Raw genomic sequence first — 19,091 nt, 5'->3', positions numbered from 1 at the left:
CCTGGCACAGGCTGCCCAGGGAGGCTGTGGCTGTGCCCTGCCTGGAGGTGTTCCAGGCCAGGCTGGATGAGGCCCTGAGCAAGCTGTGCTGGTGGGAGGGGTCCCTGCCCAGGGCAGGGGCTGGAGCTGGATGAGCTTTGAGGTCCCTTCCAACTCTTCCCCTCTAGTTTCAGAGCAGCACAGGGGCTGGGAGAGACAGCAGGGACTGGACCTGTTGGTCCTGGGTGTCTGCATGCTGTGGGACTCTCTGCTCTCACAAGCAGAAACCTCTGGGGTTTGGGCTTTGGGTTTGGGGTTTGGTTTTTCTCCCATTTGGTTGGTTGTGAGGAAGGAAGGAGGACACTTGGCTCAAACACAGATTTCTTCAGCTGTCTTTTTCCTCCTCTTCCAGTCTGAGCAGGACTCACCCTCCAGTCCCCACTCAGTGCAGAACCTGCTCACATGGAAAAGCTGTTTCACAGCATCCCAGTGTGAGTGGGGTTGGAAGGACCTCTGGGGCTCACCCAGCCCAAGCCCTGCTCCAGCAGGGCACCCCCAGCAGCTTGCCCAGGGGCACAATGCCCAGGGGGGGTTGGAAGCTCTCCACACCAGGAGACTCCACAACCTCTCTGGGCAGCCTGCTCCAGGCCTCCAGCACCCTCACAACAAACAACTTTCTCCTCCTGCTCAGATCCAACCTCCTGGCTGCCAGTCTGTGCCCACTGCCCCTTGTGCTGGCCCTGGGCACCACTCAGCAGAGCCTGGCCCCAGCCTCTTGCCCCCCACAGCTCCTTTAGCTCTTGCTGAGCATTGCTCAGCTGCCCTCTGGGGCTGCTCCTCTGGGGGCTCTCAGCCTTTGCTGCTCCCACAGAGGGGTTTGGGGCTTCTCGGTGGCCCCACCGCGGGTCGCTCAGCACACAGCAAGGTGAAGCTTTCAGGGCAGGTTCTGCTCTTTATTTCCTTCCCCTCCAGCTCAAGCTTAAGAGTCACCTACCCTCAGGTCAGGGATGCCATAGCCCTTCCTCAGAGCGATCTGGAACACCTGCAGGGCGCTGATGAAGGCTGCCAGCCGGGCCAGGCTCTGCTTGCCGCTGCCGCCCACGCCGAGCAGCAGCGCGTTCCCGCGGGGCCCCTGCAGGATGCGGCTGATGCGGCAGCTCCAGCCCGCCGCGCACAGCCCGCGTTAGTGATGGCCCTGCCCCGCCCGGCCCCGCCCGGCCCCGCCCGGCCCGGCCCCGCCCGGCCCCGCCCTGCTCCCCCCCACCCCGCGCCCGCCAGCCCGCATCCACCCGCTGAAACATGGCTTGGGGAGGGGAGGGGGAATGCCGAGCCACGGGACGGGGCAGCCAGCGATGCCCGGGGCTGCCAGAGCTCAGCAAAGGGCACAGCTGGGGGCAGGGGTGGGAGGCAGCTCAGCATGGGAAACCCTTTGCAGATTCCCAGGTGGCAGTGGGCTGGAAGGGATCCTCCAAGGGCATCCTGTCCAACCCCTGCAGGCAGCAGGGACAGCTCCAGCCAGAGCAGGCTGCCCAGGGACACAGCCAGGCTGAGCTTGGATGGCTCCAGGGCTGGGGCTCCACCACCTCCCTGGGCAGCCTGTGCCAGTGTCTCCCCAGCCTCCCTGTGCAGAACTTCCTCCTGAGCTCCAACCTGACTCTGCCCTGCTCCAGTCCCAAACCCTTGCCCTGGTCCTGTCACCTGCCTGGCAGAGCTCCCTGGAGGTGGAGGCTGGGACATCTTCCCAGGGAGGCCAGAGGAAGCTCATCACACTGAGATGCAGGCACAGGATTCAGGGCCTGGATGCATGCCCCAGGAAAGGTTTCTCTTCTGAAGGCAGCTGGGATTAGATGATCTCCAGAGGGCCCTTCCACCCACAACCCAACAGGCAGCCTTCAGCAGGCTGAGTGGCTGAAGGCTCAGCACACTCTGGGGGGAAAGGCCTGAGGGGCTAGGACCAGGGGCAAGGGTTTGGAACTGGAGCAGGACAAAGTTAGGCTGGAGCAGGGACATTTAGGCTGGAGCAGGGACGATTTAGGCTGGAGCAGTGGACATTTAGGCTGGAGCAGTGGACATTTAGGCTGGAGCAGGGCAGAGTTAGGCTGGAGCAGGGCAGAGTTAGGCTGGAGCAGGGCAGAGTTAGGCTGGAGCAGGGGACATTTAGGCTGGAGCAGGGCAGAGTTAGGCTGGAGCAGGGCAGAGTTAGGCTGGAGCAGGGCAGAGTTAGGCTGGAGCAGGGGACATTTAGGCTGGAGCAGGGCAGAGTTAGGCTGGAGCAGGGCAGAGTTAGGCTGGAGCAGGGACGTTTAGGCTGGAGCAGGACAGGTTTAGGCTGGAGCAGGGCAGAGTTAGGCTGGAGCAGGGACGTTTAGGCTGGAGCAGGACAGGTTTAGGCTGCAGCAGGGCAGAGTTAGGCTGGAGCAGGGACACTTAGGTGCCTTCCAAGCCAACCCACTGTGTGCTGCTCAGAACCCCCACCCAGGGGCTGTGCACAGCCAGCTGTGAGGCAGCTGTGAGAGCATTTGGGGCACTGCAGCCTGAGTGGCTCTGCAGTGGCTGTCAGGTGAACCCCACAAAGCTCTTGAGCAGTCTCCTCCCATCAGTGTCTGTGTCAGATGCAGAGCATCGTGGGCCAAGGATACCACAAGAGCAAGCAGAGTGGACCCCCAGCCTGCAGTGCTCCCTCTGCCAGCCCCAGGCAGCCTCCTGCTGGCTGCAGTGCCCTCCCAAGAGCAGCTGGGCAAGCAGGGCAGTGGTGCTGACCATGCCACGAGGGCAGGTGAGGCTCCTGCACACCCCCAGCTCTGACTCTGCACCTCCACACCCTCCAGGGAGCCTCACAGCAGCACTCTGCACAGACAAATGCAATGAGGAGCCCCTAAAGGCAGCAAGTCCCCTTACACATGGCACATAGCATCCTCAAACAGCACCAGGTTCATGGCAGCATTGACTTCATTGTAGTTGTCCAAGGCTTCCACAAGGATCTGGTGCAGCTCCTCCCAGGATGGCACTGGCCTGTAGCTGGGCTCCCCTACACCCTTAGCAAAGTGGCAATAGATGTTCAGTCTCTTGGCCTGCTCTAGAGTGTCCTCCATGTCCTGCCAAAGCAAAGAGAAAGAGCTGCTGTAAGGAGAGTGGGATGGAGGCAGCCTCAGGGAGGCTGCAGATGCCCCCTGCAGAGCAGCTGCCATGGCAGGGGGACAGGAAGTCAGCCAGAGGGACCTGCCCCAGCTGGAGAGCTGGCACTGTGTGAACCTCCTGAGACTCAACAAGGCCAGGTGCTAAATCCTGTACCTGGGGCAGGGCAACCCAAGGTATCAGTGCAGGCAGGGGATGGAGAGCAGGAGAGCAGCCCTGAGGAGAAGGACTTGGGGTGCTGGGGGTGCAGAGCTGGAGCTGAGCCAGCACCAAGCACTGCCAGCCCAGCCCCAGCCTGGCCTGGGCTGAGCCCCAGCAGTGAGGGCAGCAGGGGCAGGGAAGGATTCTGCCCCTCTGCTGGGCTCTGCTCACAGCCCTGCAGTGCTGGGGCAGCTCTGGAGCCCTCAGCACAGACAGGGACCTGCTGCAGCAGGGCCAGAGGAGGCCACAGCAGTGCTGGCAGGGCTGGAAGCCCTCTGCTGGGAGCCAGGCTGAGAGAGTTGGCCTTGGGCAGCCTGCAGAGGAGAAGGCTCCAGGGAGAGCTTCTGGTGGCCTTGCAGAGCTTCAAGGGCTGAGCAGAGAGCTGGGCACAGACTTTGGAGCAGGGCCTGTGGTGCCAGCAGCAGGGGCAATGGTTTGGAACTCAGAGAGGGAGCTTGAGAGTGGAGAGAAGGAGAAATGTTTGGTGCTGAGGGTGGGGAGAGCCTGGCCCAGGCTGGCCAGAGAGCTGGGAGCTGCCCCATGGCTGGCAGCAGTGCAGGGCAGGTTGTGTGGGGCTGTGAGCAGCCTGCTCTGGCTGGGGCTGTCCCTGCTGGCTGCAGGGGGTGGACTGGAGGAGCTTTGGAGGTCCCTTCCCACCCAGCCCTGGCTGGGATTCCATGCTAACAAGCAGAGCTCCATGCCAGCTTTCCAGGAGATGCCAGGGTCTGCTCATACAGTTGCACCTGCATGTTGGAATAGAGAGAAGAGGAACAAGAGGGGAAGAGGAGGAAGGGAAGAAGCCTCACTGCTGACATTGCTCCAACCCATTGCTCTCACCCTAGAAGAACACAGCCACAAGAACAGCCCTGCAGCAACAGGCATGGCTCAGGCTGCTCCATGCAGGAGCTGGAGGAGCACACTCTCTGCTGTGTTTGTCCCTTCCCAGTGTCCTCATGGCCTGCAGCAGTGACCATGTCACAGCTGTTGCATCCCAGGACACAGGTGACAGATTTTGCTCCTGAGGTCCCATCAGAACATTGTCCTTGAGGAGAGTTGGAGATGGGCAGACCTGGGGGCCACACTTGGCTTTGCCAAGGAGCCTCTTCCCTTGTGAGCATGGCTGTTGTGAGCTATGGACCTCACCACTTACATCATAGAACCTCTTCACCATCTCCAGCTGGATCCTGTCAAAGGCTGCAGAGTCCTTCTCCTCCACCATCCTGTCCCTGTACACCCGGCTGGACTCGTGCAGGTACAGCTTCACCAGGTCTTGGGGCTGCTGCACACACTCAGGGCTGGAGAACAGGAGGCCCTGTGGAGAACACAGAGGGTCAGTAAAACCATCTTGAGGTGGAGGGGCTAGAGCCAAAGTCTTGTGAAGAGCAGCTGAGGGAGCTGGGGGTGTGCAGCCTGGAGCAGAGGAGGCTGAGGGAGACCTCATTGCTCTCTGCAGCTCCCTGAGAGGAGGCTGCAGCCAGGTGGGGGCTGGGCTCTGCTCCCAGGGAACAAGGGACAGGGCAAGAAATAAGGCTTCAAGTTGTGCCAGGGGAGTTTTTAGGCTGGCCATGAGGAACAGTTTCTTCCCCAAAAGGGTTTGTCCAGCCCTGGCCCAGGCTGTCCCAGGGCAGTAGTGGAGCTGTGTAGATCCTGAGCTGAGGGCCATGGTCTGGTGGTGCCCTGGCAGTGCTGGGTCAGTGTTGGACTGGATGATCTGAAAGGTCTCTTCCAGCTAAAATGTTGCTGTGATCCTATGATTCCATTGCCCCAGAGGGAATAACCTCAGCCAGCACTCAGCTACCACACTGCAGAGGAGCTGCAGCACTGCAGCTGTCAGAGCAGCCTGCAGCTGAGCTTCTGAATGAGCCTCTGCTCAAAGCCCCTGCAGAACACAGCCCTTGGTACCTGCAGCCTCCCAGAGCAGGTCATGTTCCCTGGGCTCATCTGCACACCCCAGCCAGCCCCACACACACAGCCTGCCTGGGCTGCTGGTCCTCAGAGAACCACAGCATGGGTTGGGTTGGAAGGGACCTTCATGATCATCCAGCTCCAAGCCCCTGCCCTGGGCAGGGACCCCTCCCACCAGCACAGCTTGCTCAGGGCCTCATCCAGCCTGGCCTGGAACACCTCCAGGCAGGGCACAGCCACAGCCTCCCTGGGCAGCCTGTGCCAGGCTCTCCCCACCCTCACTGGCAGGAATTCCTTCCTCATCTCCAGTCATCATCATCATCATCCTCTCATCTCAGCCCAGTGGCTGGGCTGGATGATCTCAGAGGGCTTCTCCAGCTGAGGCAATTCTATGATTCTAATGCTCCTCAGCATCATGAATCCATCCTGGAATCCATCCAGACCCAACCAAGGTCACCCCTTTGGCTCAGGGACACACACTCTGTGCCACTGCTTGCTGGGAGGCAGTGGTGTGCCCACCAAGGCCAGCTGGACTGGGGGGACACAGCTCCACGAGCTCTCGTGGCACTGGCACAGCTGCATGTGCCAGGGGACAGCCTGCACTCACCTGGAAGATGTTGGAGAGGTCTCTCAGGTTGAACACATAGTGGAACTTGATGGCTGTGGGCAGGAAGGCAGCAGCCACCTTCTGGTGCAGGGCCAGGGCCAGGGCAACCAGCTGCTGAGCTGACTTCTGCACAGCCCCTGAGAAACTGCCACTGGACAGGTGCTGCATGAGGATGGTGCTGTAGATCCTGGCCAAGGCCTCCTGGCCAGGCATGGAGACAGCAAAGGTGCAGAAGTGACGCTGAGGAAGAGAAAGGAAAGACACAGAAGAGTCAGAGGGATGGGCAACCACCTCTGGCAAAATGTCCCTGGGGACTCCATGTGTGGACACAGAGTCACAGAATGCTCAGGCAGGGCAGGTCCTGCCTCACCAACCTGATCTCCTTCCATGCCCAGGGGACTGCCTGGGGGATGTGGGGCAGGCTGGGGATGGAGTCTGCCTGGACTCCAGCAAGGCCTTTGCCACTGTCCCCCACAGCAAACTCCTGGCCAAGCTGTCAGCCCCTGCCTGGGACAGCAGCTCTGAGCTGGGTTAGGAACTGGCTGGAGGCTGAGCCCAGAGAGTGGTGGTGAATGGTGCCACAGCCAGCTGGCAGCCAGGCACCAGTGGTGTGCCCCAGGGATCAGTGCTGGGCCCCAGCCTGATCAATATCTTTATTGATGATCTGGAGGAGGGGATGGAGTCCATCAGCAGTGAGTTTGCAGCTGACAGCAAGCTGGGGGCAGGAGTTGAGCTGTTAGAGGGTAGGAGAGCTCTGCAGAGGGACCTTGCCAGGCTGGACAGATGGGCAGAGGCCAAGGGCAGGAGACTGAACACATCCAAGTGCCAGGGGCTGCACATTGGCCACAGCAACCCCAGGCAGTGCCACAGGCTGGGGACAGAGTGGCTGAGAGCAGCCAGGCAGAGAGGGACCTGGGGGTGCTGGTTGAACATGAGCCAGCAGTGTGCCCAGGGGGCCAAGAAGGCCAAGGGCATCCTGGCCTGCAGCAGGAACAGTGTGGCCGGCAGGAGCAGGGAGGTCATTGTGCCCTGTGCTCAGCACTGCTGAGGCCACAGCTTGAGTGCTGTGTCCAGCTCTGGGCTCCTCAGGTTAGGAAAGAGGTTGAGCTGCTGGAAGGTGTCCAGAGAAGGGCAACAAAGCTAAAGGAAGGCAGGATCTGGCTGCATGGAGCAGGAGGTGTGAAGCTGGCTGGCAGGGACTGCCTGCTCCAACTCTGCAGGAGAATGTGAGGATAAAGCAAACCAGGGGAGAGGGAACTGCAGACACTGAACAGATCCATGCCACTGCTGCTAAGGAGATCACAGCACCCTCACAGCATCACAGAGGGGGTTGGAAAGGACCTTAAAGGTCATCCAGCTCCAAGCCCCTGCCCTGGGCAGGGACCCCTCCCACCAGCACAGCTTGCTCAGGGCCTCATCCAGCCTGGCCTGGAACACCTCCAGGCAGGGCACAGCCACAGCCTCCCTGGGCAGCCTGTGCCAGGCTCTCCCCACCCTCACTGCCAACAATTTCTTCCTCCTCTCCACTCTCAGTCTCCCCTCTCCCAGCTCAAAGCCATTGTTCCTCATCCTGGCACTCCCAGCCCTTGTCCAGAGTCCCTCCCCAGCTCTCCTGGAGCCCTTCAGGTACTGGCAGGCTGCTCTGAGGTGTCCCTGGAGCCTTCTCTTCTGCAGGCTGCACAGCCCCAGCCCTCCCAGCCTGGCCCCACAGGGGAGGTTCTGCAGCCTCTTATCTGCTCTGATCTGCTCAGCAGCTCCAGGTCCTCCTTGTGCTGGGGGCCCAGAGCTGGAGGCAGTGCTGCAGGTGGGGGCTGAGCAGAGCAGAGCAGAGGGGCAGAATCCCCTCCCTGTGCTGCTCTCTCCCTGCTCTGGCTGCAGCTCAGCACTCAGCTGGCTCTGGGCTGCCAGGGCCCAGTGCTGGCTCCTGGGGACTTTGTCACCCCCTGACACCCCCAAGGCCTTCTCCTGCAGGCTGCTCTCAGCCACTCCTCACCCAGCCTGGCTCTGTGCTTGGCATTGCCCTGCCCCAGCTGCAGGACCTTGCCCTTGGCCTTGTTGAACCTCCTGAGGTTGTCCTGGGCCCAGCCCTGCAGCCTGCCCAGGTCCCTCTGGATGGATCCCATCCCTCCTGTGTGTCAACCTCACCACACAGCTTGGTGTCATCTGCAGCCCTGCTGGGAGGACCTGGCAGTGGTGCTCACCCCATGCCCCGGAGCGAGCCCAGCTCGGTGCCCGCCGCAGCTGGGGCTGTACCTGCAGCCGAGGGTTGATGGTGAAGCTCCCTGCAGTGGGGTTCATGCAGGCCACATACTGCACATTTCTGATCTCCTTCAGGGTCAGCTTGCTCCTGTCATACCTTTGAGCAAAACAAAAGCAGCAGCAGGGTGACCACACAGTCAGGAAGCAGCTTCTGCCTCACACCCCTGCCTGGGATGGCAATCACAGAGCCACAGAATGGGTTGGCACAGACTCTGGAGCAGGGCCTGTGGTGCCAGCAGCAGGGGCAATGGTTTGGAACTCAGAGAGGGAGCTTGAGAGTGGAGAGAAGGAGAAATGTTTGGTGCTGAGGGTGGGGAGAGCCTGGCCCAGGCTGGCCAGAGAGCTGGGAGCTGCCCCATGGCTGGCAGCAGTGCAGGGCAGGTTGTGTGGGGCTGTGAGCAGCCTGCTCTGGCTGGGGCTGTCCCTGCTGGCTGCAGGGGGTGGACTGGAGGAGCTTTGGAGGTCCCTTCCCACCCAACCCAGTCTGGGATTCTATGAGGCAGCCCAGAATTGCAGCCAGACCGAGGTCAGGGCCCTGCAGGGACCTCTCTGCTATGGCTCTGGGTGCTGGGTTGAAGCTTGCTCTGGATGATCTTGAAGCTCTCCTCCAGCCAAAGAGATTCTGTGATTGTGTGAGCACTCCAGAGGTGCTGGCTGCTGCCTCTGGCTGCTCTCTGCTGTAAATTGGCCAGATGGCTTCAGAAGCACCCAGGCCCTGCCTGAGATGAATCTGTGAGCAGGAGGAAGGGTAGGGACTGATGGAGAGGGCAGTGAGGAGCTCCCAGCTCTTATGAGTAGATGACACAAACACCTCACCACTAAGGGTTCTGCAGTGCCCTGCAGCAAGGCACAGTCTGAGTGGCCTGGCTTGGCCATGTCCAGGTCACCTTATGGTGCCCTTGAAAGCCATCATTATGTTCTCTGGTGGTTGTGGGAGGGAGTGGGGGCAGAGAAAAGGTCTCACTTGGAGTCCAGGGATGCCTCCAGGTCAAGGGAGGGCACAGCAGTGCTGGCAGGACTGGAAGCCCCCTGCTGGGAGCCAGGCTGAGAGAGTTGGCCTTGGGCAGCCTGCAGAGGAGAAGGCTCCAGGGAGAGCTTCTGGTGGCCTTGCAGTGCTTCAAGGGCTGAGCAGAGAGCTGGGCACAGACTCTGGAGCAGGGCCTGTGGTGCCAGCAGCAGGGGCAATGGTTTGGAACTCAGAGAGGGAGCTTGAGAGTGGAGAGAAGGAGAAATGTTTGGTGCTGAGGGTGGGGAGAGCCTGGCCCAGGCTGGCCAGAGAGCTGGGAGCTGCCCCATGGCTGGCAGCAGTGCAGGGCAGGTTGTGTGGGGCTGTGAGCAGCCTGCTCTGGCTGGGGCTGTCCCTGCTGGCTGCAGGGGGTGGACTGGAGGAGCTTTGGAGGTCCCTCCCAACTCCACCCATTCTATGGCTGTGTGATTCCAGCATGGCTGAGAAGGAGCCATGGCCAGAAAGGTCCAATCTGACCCAGCCCAGGTAGCCTCCTACCAGTGGCCATAGTCCAGGTGCTGCCTGAGCAGGGTGTGGGGCTGCACTGTGCCGTAGGCATCCACCTGGGGCATGTTGAGGTCATCAATGAAGTACACCAGCTGCTTGCTGCCTGCTGGGCCATAGCTCCTGCCAGCCTTCTTCTCCAGGGGCTTCTCAAGGACACCTGTGTGGAGGCAGAGGAGCAAAGTTCAGCTGCTGAGGGACTCAGGAGCTCCCAGCCACCAGTGGTGTCCCCAGGGCTGGCCCTGTGCTCTTCAGTGTCTTTGTCACTGATCTGGGTGAGGGCATTGAGGCAGCCTCAGGGAGTCTGCAGATGGCACCCAGATGGGTGGCTGTGTCCATCTGCTAGAGGGGAGGGAGGCTTGAGAGGGGATCTGGGCAGGTGAGAGCCATGGGCCAAGGCTCATTGGATGAAGCTCAACAAGGCCAAGGGCCAGGTCCTGCCCCTGGGTCACAGCAAGCCCATGGGGAGCTACAGGCTTGGGGAGGTGTGGCTGGAAAGCTGCAGCTGGGAGAGGGCCCTGGGGGTGTTGGTTGGCAGTCACTGAGCAGGAGCCAGCAGTGCCCAGGGGGCCAAAGCCACTGGCAGCCTGGCTTGGGTCAGAAGCAGGGTGGGCAGCAGGGGCAGGAGGTGACCATGCCCCTGTGCTCAGCACTGGGGAGGCCACAGCTGGAGGGCTGTGCTCAGCCCTGGGCCCTCCCTGCAGGAAGGACATTGAGGGGCTGGAGGTGTCCAGAGCAGGGCAGCCAGGCTGGAGAAGGGCCTGGAGCCCCTGGGCTGTGAGGAAGGGCTGAGGGAGCTGGGGGTGCTCAGGCTGGAGCAGAGGAGGCTGAGGGAGACCTCCTTGCTCTCTGCAGCTCCCTGCAGGGAGGTTGGGGTGAGGAGGGGGCAGCCTCTGCTCCTTGGTGCCAAGGGACAGCAGCAGAGGCAATGGTTCCAGGCTGCCCCAGGGGAGGCTCAGGCTGGAGCTCAGGAAATATTTCTGCCCTGGAAGGGATCTCAGACACTGACACAGGCTGCACCCAGAGGTGTTTGAGGCCCCAACCCTGGAGACATCCAAGCTGAGCCTTGCTGTGTCCCTGGGCAGCCTGCTCTGGCTGGAGGTGACCCTGCTGCCTGCAGGAGGGGTTGGCCAGCATGCCCTTGAGTGTCCCTTCCAAGCCAGTGCAAGCTGAGACTCTCTGAAGACTCACATTCTCTGTTTTCCAGGCCACTTTCACAGCCCTGGGGTTTGCTGCCTGGGTGCTCTGCAGCCTGTGGCTTTCCCAGCACTGCAGGTTGAGCTGAGCCATGGCCCTGACAGCTGGGCCCAGGACTGAGCTGTGCTGAGCAAAATGCTGAACACTTCCCTTGCTGCAGCTCCTCTCTCCCCCTTCCAGAGAAGCACAAAAGCTGACAGTTCTGGTAGCAAGCTAAATTAAGTGTTTCAAATGAGCATTTAATGTCAATTTAATTAGTCCTTAATTAACATCTCCAATCAGCCCCTTCTGAGGTGGAACAGGGCTGTAGGAAACTCATCAGAGTGCAGCGCAGGCAGGGGGGAGCCAGTGGCACGTTGGGCAAGCTGCAGGGGAACTCCAAAGGCTCCACAGCTCTGCCTCTGAGACCCTGGGAGCTGCATGCTGGGATCAAGAGCACCCCCAGGAAGTTTGCAGATGACACCAAAATGAGTGGGGAGGTGCAGAGTCCAGAATGCAGAAGCACCCCCAGGAAGACCTGGACAGGCTGAAGGAGAGGGCTGGTAAGAACCTCCTGGAGCTCAGTGGGGACCAGTGCAGGGTCTTGCTCCTGGGGACAAGGGCTGGGAGTGCCAGGAGGAGGAACCTTGAGCTGGGAGAGGGGAGACTGAGACTGGAGAGGAGGAAGAAATGAGAGTGAGGGTGGGGAGAGCCTGGCACAGGCTGCCCAGGGAGGCTGTGGCTGTGCCCTGCCTGGAGGTGTTCCAGGCCAGGCTGGATGAGGCCCTGAGCAAGCTGTGCTGGTGGGAGGGGTCCCTGCCCAGGGCAGAGGGCTGGGGCTGGCTGAGCTTTGAGGTCCCTTCCAACCCATCCCATGCTGTGACTCTCCCCTGTCCCACAGAGTAAGTTGCCCTCTTAGCCTATAGCTCATGGCTGGAGCAAGCAGGACCATGGTGCAAGGTCTGCCAGCACAGAGCTCCTCACCTGGACAGAGCTCCTCACCTGGACAGAGCTCCTCACACCTGGACAGAGCTCCTCACCTGGACAGAGCTCCTCACACCTGGACAGAGCTCCTCACATCTGGACAGAGCTCCTCACACCTGGACAGAGCTCCTCACATCTGGACAGAGCTCCTCACCTGGACAGAGCTCCTCACACCTGGACAGAGCTCCTCACATCTGGACAGAGCTCCTCACACCTGGACAGAGCTCCTCACCTGGACAGAGCTCCTCACACCTGGACAGAGCTCCTCACCTGGACAGAGCTCCTCACCTGAACAGAGCTCCTCACACCTGGACAGAGCTCCTCACATCTGGACAGAGCTCCTCATCTGGACAGAGCTCCTCACACCTGGACAGAGCTCCTCACATCTGGACAGAGCTCCTCATCTGGACAGAGCTCCTCACACCTGGACAGAGCTCCTCACCTGGACAGAGCTCCTCACACCTGGACAGAGCTCCTCACACCTGGAGAGAGCTCCTCACACCTGGACAGAGCTCCTCACCTGGACAGAGCTCCTCACACCTGGACAGAGCTCCTCACCTGGACAGAGCTCCTCACACCTGGACAGAGCTCCTCATCTGGACAGAGCTCCTCACCTGGACAGAGCTCCTCACACCTGGACAGAGCTCCTCACCTGGACAGAGCTCCTCACACCTGGACAGAGCTCTTCACACCTGGACAGAGCTCCTCACCTGGACAGAGCTCCTCACACCTGGACAGAGCTCCTCACATCTGGACAGAGCTCCTCACCTGGACAGAGCTCCTCACCTGGACAGAGCTCCTCACATCTGGACAGAGCTCCTCACCTGGACAGAGCTCCTCACACCTGGACAGAGCTCCACAGCAGCCCATCCAGATGGAGATAAGTGAGCTCATGTTCCCCCACCCAGGCAGCTGGACAGACAGACAGCTCAAGGAGTCAAGGTTAAAAGGGAAAGGGGCAGCAGGGAGGGAGGAAGGGGGTTAGAAGCATCAGACAGCTGAGGGCTGTGAGCTGAGCTGACCTTAGCCACTTCTCTTCTTGCAGGCCACTAATCTCAACACTCTGCATCCACACTGGGCAGGGCTGATGGGCATGAGAGCCTGGCAGGGTGGGCAGCAGCAGACCTGCCCCACGAAGCTGATGTGGCCCCAGGCTGGGGGGCATGGGCTGAGCCTGCTCTGCCACCTCTCTGGAAGAGGAGCTCAGGGACAAGGTCTAAGCTGTGCACAGGGAGGTGCTCCCAGAGGCCCAGATCCACAGCAGGGTAGGGGCTGGAAGGCATCTCAGAAGCTCAGCCAGCCCTACCCCTGCCACAGCAGGGTCCCCTAGAGAAGGTCACACAGGAGCTGGGGGTGGACTCCTTTTCCAAGCAGGCCTTGCTGTGATTCTCTGGAAGCAGAGCAGCCCCAGAGGGAAACCTCCAACACCTGTGCTGTGTGGGGCTGGGAGCCTGGCAGAGCTCAGCTGGGCATTCACTGCCCTCAGCACCAGTCTGGGCTGTGACTGTGTCCCACCAAAGCACCACCTGGGCAACAACAACCCAGGTGGGGAAGGTTAAATGCCTGCTCTCCAGCTGGGCAGGAGCTGGAGGAGCAAAGGGCTGCCCAGGGGCACTTGTGCCAAGGCAGGGCAGGGAAAGGAGGTGCTTTGGTTTCTGGGGAGAGCTGGCACAGCTCAGAGCAAAGCAAGCTGAGTCATCCCTGGGTAAGGAACAGATGGGGAAATGATTCTCTCTCTCTCCAGGTCAGCTCAATGTGGAGCTACCAAAGGGAGCCACTTGGCAGTGACTCTCTCCTTGCCCTCAGCTCTGAAGAGCTCACACAGAGAGCTGACCTTACCTTGGTCCCAAACTTCATTCTACACTGCCTGACTTCCCCAGGGCCAGCACCTCCCTGAGGCCCTGAGCTCCACTAGGGCCAGCCAGCCCCATGCCCCCTGGGGAGGAGGGGATGTGGGACCTGATGTCCCAGGCAAGCAGTACCAGAACAAGAGGACACAGCCTCAAGCTGTGCCAGGGGAGGTTCAGGCTGGATGTTAGGAAGAAATTCTTCCCAGCAAGAGAGATTGGCCATGGGAATGTGCTGCCCAGGGAGGTGGTGGAGTCACCACCACTGGAGGTGGTTAGGAAGAGCCTGGCTGAGGCCCTTGGTGCCATGGTTGAGTTGATCAGATGGTGCTGGGGGAGAGGCTGGGCTGGATGATCTCAAAGGTCTCTCCCAACCTGGTTAATTCTATTCTGTTCTCTCTGCTCCAGGGGAGCACATTGGGCTCCAGCAGGATGCAAAGCACAGCAGCAGGAGCAGCAGCCCTGGCTTACAGCCTGCACAACTCCACTGGCACCTGAGGACAGTTTGGATCCTAGCCTGGAAACCCAACCTGTCCAGCACAGGCTCAAAGACTACTGGAGACACATCCCAAGGCAAGTCTGAGTTGTGTGCTGGGCAGAACAGCAGCAGCAGGCTGAGGCTTGTGTGTGGGCACAGCCCTGAACCAGAGCCCTGGTGTGCAGAACTCAAATCCTCCAGCTGGACACAGTCAACTTCCACAAAAGCAGAGCTCTGCTGACCTGAGAGTTCCACAGTGGGGCTGAGAGGCTGGAGGGCTCACTGCAGTGCCCACACATGGCACACAATTCAGCAGGGAGAGGCTGGAAGGGACCTCTGGAGCTCGCCCAGACCCAGGCCCTGCTCCAGCAGGGCACCCCCAGCAGCTTGCCCAGGGGCACAGTGCCCAGGGGGGGTTGGAAGCTCTCCACACCAGCAGACTCCACAACCTCTCTGGGCAGCCTGCTCCAGGCCTCCAGCACCCTCCCAACAAACAACTTTCTCCTCCTGCTCAGATCCAACCTCCTGGCTGCCAGTCTGTGCCCACTGCCCCTTGTGCTGGCCCTGGGCACCACTCAGCAGAGCCTGGCCCCAGCCTCTTGCCCCCCACAGCTCCTTTAGCTCTTGCTGAGCATTGCTCAGCTGCCCTCTGGGGCTGCTCTTCTGCAGGCTCTCAGCCCCAGGGCTCTCAGCCTTTGCTGCTCCCAGAGCTGCTCCAGGCCCTTTAGTGTAGCTTCCCTGCACTCTTCCTGGTAGTTCCTTACCTCCCTTGAACTGGGGAGCCCAGAACTGGGCTCAGTAAGGAGTAGAACCTTCCTTAACCTGCTGCCCACAGCCTCCACCATGCACCTCAGCACAGCACTGACCTTCCTGCCCACCAGGGCACATTGCTGGCTCATGGGGAACTTGTTGCCCCCCAGCACTCCCAGCTCCTTCTCCACAGAGCTTCTTCCCAGCAGCTCCCCCCTCAGATGTCCTGCTGCAGGAGGTTGTTCCTCCCCAGGGGCAGGACCCTACCCTTGCCCTGGTTGACCTTCACGAGGTTCTTCTGCCCAGCTCTCAGCCTGGTCAGGTCTGGCTGGATGGCAGCACAGCCTGAGGGGTGCCAGCCCCTGCTCCTGGCTTGGAATCGAAGGGACAGGGGCAGCTCCTCACCCATAGGGGCAGGGCCAGTTCCTCACTCATGGGGACAGGGCCAGCTCACCCATGGGGACAGGGGCAGCTCACCCATGGGGACAGGACCAGTTCCTCACCCATGGGGACAGGACCAGTTCCTCACTCATGGGGTCAGGGCCAGCTCCTCACCCATGGGGACAGGGGCAGCTCCTCACCCATGGGGACAGGGCCAGCTCACCCCTGGGGTCAGGGCCAGCTCACCCATGGGGACAGGGCCAGCTCACCCCTGGGGTCAGGGCCAGCTCACCCCTGGGGACAAGGCCAGCTCAGCCCTGGGGTCCTGCTCCCAGCCCCGCACTGCAGACCCCGCTCCGCAGCCCCGCAGGTCCCGCAGGCCATTGGAGCCCTGCCAGGCAGAGCCAGTGCCTTACCTTGCAGCATGGCAGAGGTGGTGTAGTAGTTGAGGGGGACCTTCTGCAGCAGGTATGCCTGTGGGGGCAGCAGGCTGAGGCTGTGCTGCAGCAGCAGGGTCTTGCCGGTGCCGGCGCTGCCCACCAGCAGCAGCGGGCGGCGCCGCGCCAGCAGCCGCTCCAGCAGGTACTGCGCCCGAACCGTCTCGGCGGTGGGCACCAGGCAGGCCTGCGAGGGGCAGGGCAGGCAGGTCAGTGCCCCCAGCCCTGCCACAGCCCCTCCTGGGCAGGAGCAGCCAGGGCTGGGTGAGGTGACCTCAGTTCCCAGCTCACGCCGGGGAGGCACCGATGCCAGCCCGGGGGGCGTCAAGCGTGGCCGGACGGCCGGGGGAGGGAGTCCTGCCCCCTGCCCTTCCCACACCACACTCTGGGCCGGGCCTGGGCTCCCCAGGGATCTGCTGGAGGGAGTCCAGGGGAGGCTCCAAGGATGCCGAGGGGCCTGGAGCAGCTCTGGGAGCAGCAAAGGCTGAGAGCCCTGGGGCTGAGAGCCTGCAGAAGAGCAGCCCCAGAGGGCAGCTGAGCGATGCTCAGCAAGAGCTAAAGGAGCTGTGGGGGGCAAGAGGCTGGGGCCAGGCTCTGCTGAGTGGTGTCCTGTGATAGGACAATGGGCAACAGACAAGAACTGGAACCCAGGGAGTTCTTCTTCAACAGGAGAAAGTTGTTTGTTGTGAGGGTGCTGGAGGCCTGGAGCAGGCTGCCCAGAGAGGCTGTGGAGTCTCTTTGTCAGGAGACTCCCAAGCCCCATCTGGCTGTGCCTCTGTGTGACCTGCCCTGGGTGTCCCTGCTTTAGCAGGGGGCTTGGACTGGATGCTCTCCAGAGGTCCCCTCCTACCCCTCCCATGCTGTGATTCTCTGCTTCCTCACCACGAGCTGCTTGACCTTCAACGAGACTTCATCAGAGCACCCATGGGAACCACTCAAACCCAGACCAAAGGCCTGCAAGGGTCACTCACCTGTAATGGCATTTCTGGGTCAAATTCAAAGTGGGGAACAAGTTTAGACCAAGGCTCAAACTTCTTTGTCTCTGGATCGATGTAGTAGTCAAAGACTGTGCCCTGGGAGGGAAACTTGATGGTCTTGAACTCTGCCACCCACCACTTGCTGAACTCCACCCTGTAGTCCACGAGCTGCAAGACACAAAGTGGAGCAAAGCTGTCAGTGAGGAGCCATCTCCCGGTGCCGGGCACTGCTGCCGACCCCATTGCCGGGCACTGCTGCCGACCCCATTGCCGGGCACTGCTGCCGACCCCGGAGCCGGGCACTGCCGCCGACCCCGGTGCCAGGCAATGCTGCCGGCCCCAGTGCTGGGCAATGCTGCCGGCCCCGGTGCCGGGCAATGCTGCCGAGCCCAGTGCCGGGCACTGCCGCCGACCCCGGTGCCGGGCGCTGCCGCCGACCCCGGTGCCAGGCACTGCCGCCGACCCCGGTGCCAGGGAATGCTGCCGGCCCCAGTGCTGGGCACTGCTGCCAACCCCGGTGCCGGGCACTGCCGCCGACCCCATTGCCGGGCACTGCCGCCGACCCCGGTGCCGGGCAATGCTGCCGACCCCGGTGCCAGGGAATGCTGCCGGCCCCAGTGCTGGGCACTGCTGCCGACCCCGGTGCCGGGCACTGCCGCCGACCCCGGTGCCGGGCAATGCTGCCGACCCCGGTGCCAGGGAATGCTGCCGACCCCATTGCCAGGCACTGCCGCCGACCCCGGTGCCAGGGAATGCTGCCGGCCCCAGTGCTGGGCAATGCCGCCGACCCCGGAGCCGGGCACTGCCGCCGACCCCGATGCCGGGCACTGCTGCCATCCCTGGTGCCGGGCACTGCCGCCGACCCCAGTGCCGGGCACTGCTGCCATCCCCGGTGCCGGGCACTGCTGCCATCCCCGGTGCCGGGCACTGCCGCCGACCCCGATGCCGGGCACTGCTGCCATCCCTGGTGCCGGGCACTGCCGCCGACCCCGGAGCCGGGCACTGCCGCCGACCCTGGTGCCGGGCACTGCTGCCATCCCCAGTGCTGGGCACTGCTGCTGACCCCAGCCCAGCGGGCAGGGACCTCCCCCAGCCCAGTGCCCTGGGGTGGTTTGGGACTTGGGTACCATTAAGAACCCCATGGTGCAGACTTGGGGCCAGGAGCTGAAGGCCTTCCCCCCTATAACACTGCCTGCACTTTCAGCTTCCTTCCCTTTTCCCTCCCTCTCTGCCCCCAGCACAGGCTCTGCTCTCTGCAGGGGAGGCCTGGGGGCAGCCTTTCCAATGCTGCCAGTTAGGCCTGGAGCTGCCTGCTTGGGGCCCTGGAGCTTCCTGTTTGGGGCTCTGGAGCTGCCTGCTTCAGGCCCTAGAGCTGCCTGCTTGGGGCTCTGGAGCTGCCTGCTTCGGGCCCTGGAGCTGCCTGCTTGGGGCTCTGGAGCTGCCTGCTTGGGGCCTGAAGCTGCCCAATTGGGGCCCTGGAGCTGCCTGCTTGGGGCCCTGGAGCTGCCCAATTGGGGCCCTGGAGCTGCCCAATTGGGGCCCTGGAGATGCCTGTTTGGGGCTCTGGAGCTGTCTGCCTGGGGCCCTGGAGCTGCCTGCTTGGGGCCTGGAGCTGCCTGCTTGGGGCCCTGGAACTGTCTGCCTGGGGCTCTGGAGCTGCCTGCCTGGGGCCTGGAGCTGCCTGCTTGGGGCTCTGGAGCTGCCTGCTTGGGGCTCTGGAGCTGCCTGCCTGGGGCCCTGGAGCTGCCTGCTTGGGGCTCTGGAGCTGCCTGCTTGGGCCCTGGAGCTGCCAAGCCAAGTCTGGGCTGCATCACAGTGGTTTGGTGTGCCCTGGGGGTGGGGCATGAAGGCCTGGGTTTATTGGCCTGGCTTAGAGCGAGGTCTGTGGGAGCTTTGGCTTAGTGAGCTTCTGTCCTGAGCCCAGAGCCTGGCTTCCAGTGCCTGTGGTGTGCTCTGCACTGCTCTGTGCGGCTGTGAGCAGCCTGCCCATGCAGAGCTCCCCCAGCCCCTGCTGGAGGGATTCCCCTCTGCCCCTGGGGGAGAGCAAATCTCTCTTGTTCTCAACTGAGAGAGGGGTTTGGCCCTTTGCCTTTCACTCAGCCCAGCTCTGCCTGTGCCTCCTCTCCCCTCAGCACTCCTGCTTATCCCCCTCAGCGATTCCTCCCCCCTGGTCCTTGGTGTGCCTGGGCCAGCTGCCAGGGGAGGAAGATGTGCCCAGGCCTAAAGAGACCTTGGCTGGTTCCTGGAGCCTGCTTCTGCCGGCAGCCACGGGGACAGCCTGCACCGCAGCACAGAGCCTCCTCGGCAGCCACACTGCGGCTCAGCTGCTGCCTTCTGGCCTCCTCTTGAGCTACAGCACTTCGGGGAAGCAGGACTGCAGGCAGGGAGCAGCAGAGGAGGGCTGTGGGCCCCTGGCCCTGCGGGGCTCCGGCAGTGCCCTGCGGGGCTCCGGCAGTGCCCTGCGG

The 19,091-nt window shown here is 62.1% G+C and overlaps 1 protein-coding gene across 1 annotated transcript in view; it reads right to left on the bottom strand.

Annotated features, from left to right (window-relative positions):
• Positions 1–19,091, bottom strand: part of DNAH9 (dynein axonemal heavy chain 9) — a 192,807-nt gene that overhangs the window by 110,519 nt on the left and 63,197 nt on the right. The window contains exons 34-41 of the mRNA XM_054170731.1: positions 16,621–16,794; positions 15,629–15,836; positions 9,591–9,756; positions 8,081–8,183; positions 5,828–6,067; positions 4,466–4,627; positions 2,878–3,074; positions 974–1,136 (exon numbers count right to left, since the gene is read on the bottom strand). Coding sequence (XP_054026706.1) covers positions 974–1,136; positions 2,878–3,074; positions 4,466–4,627; positions 5,828–6,067; positions 8,081–8,183; positions 9,591–9,756; positions 15,629–15,836; positions 16,621–16,794 — 1,413 coding nt within the window. The remainder of the gene's footprint in view (positions 1–973; positions 1,137–2,877; positions 3,075–4,465; positions 4,628–5,827; positions 6,068–8,080; positions 8,184–9,590; positions 9,757–15,628; positions 15,837–16,620; positions 16,795–19,091) is intronic.

Source organism: Dryobates pubescens, chromosome 20 (genome assembly GCF_014839835.1).
Source record: "Dryobates pubescens isolate bDryPub1 chromosome 20, bDryPub1.pri, whole genome shotgun sequence".
Lineage (NCBI taxonomy): Eukaryota > Metazoa > Chordata > Aves > Piciformes > Picidae > Dryobates > Dryobates pubescens.
Note: the sequence above shows the minus strand (reverse complement) of the source record. Positions and strands in the feature narration are given on the sequence as shown.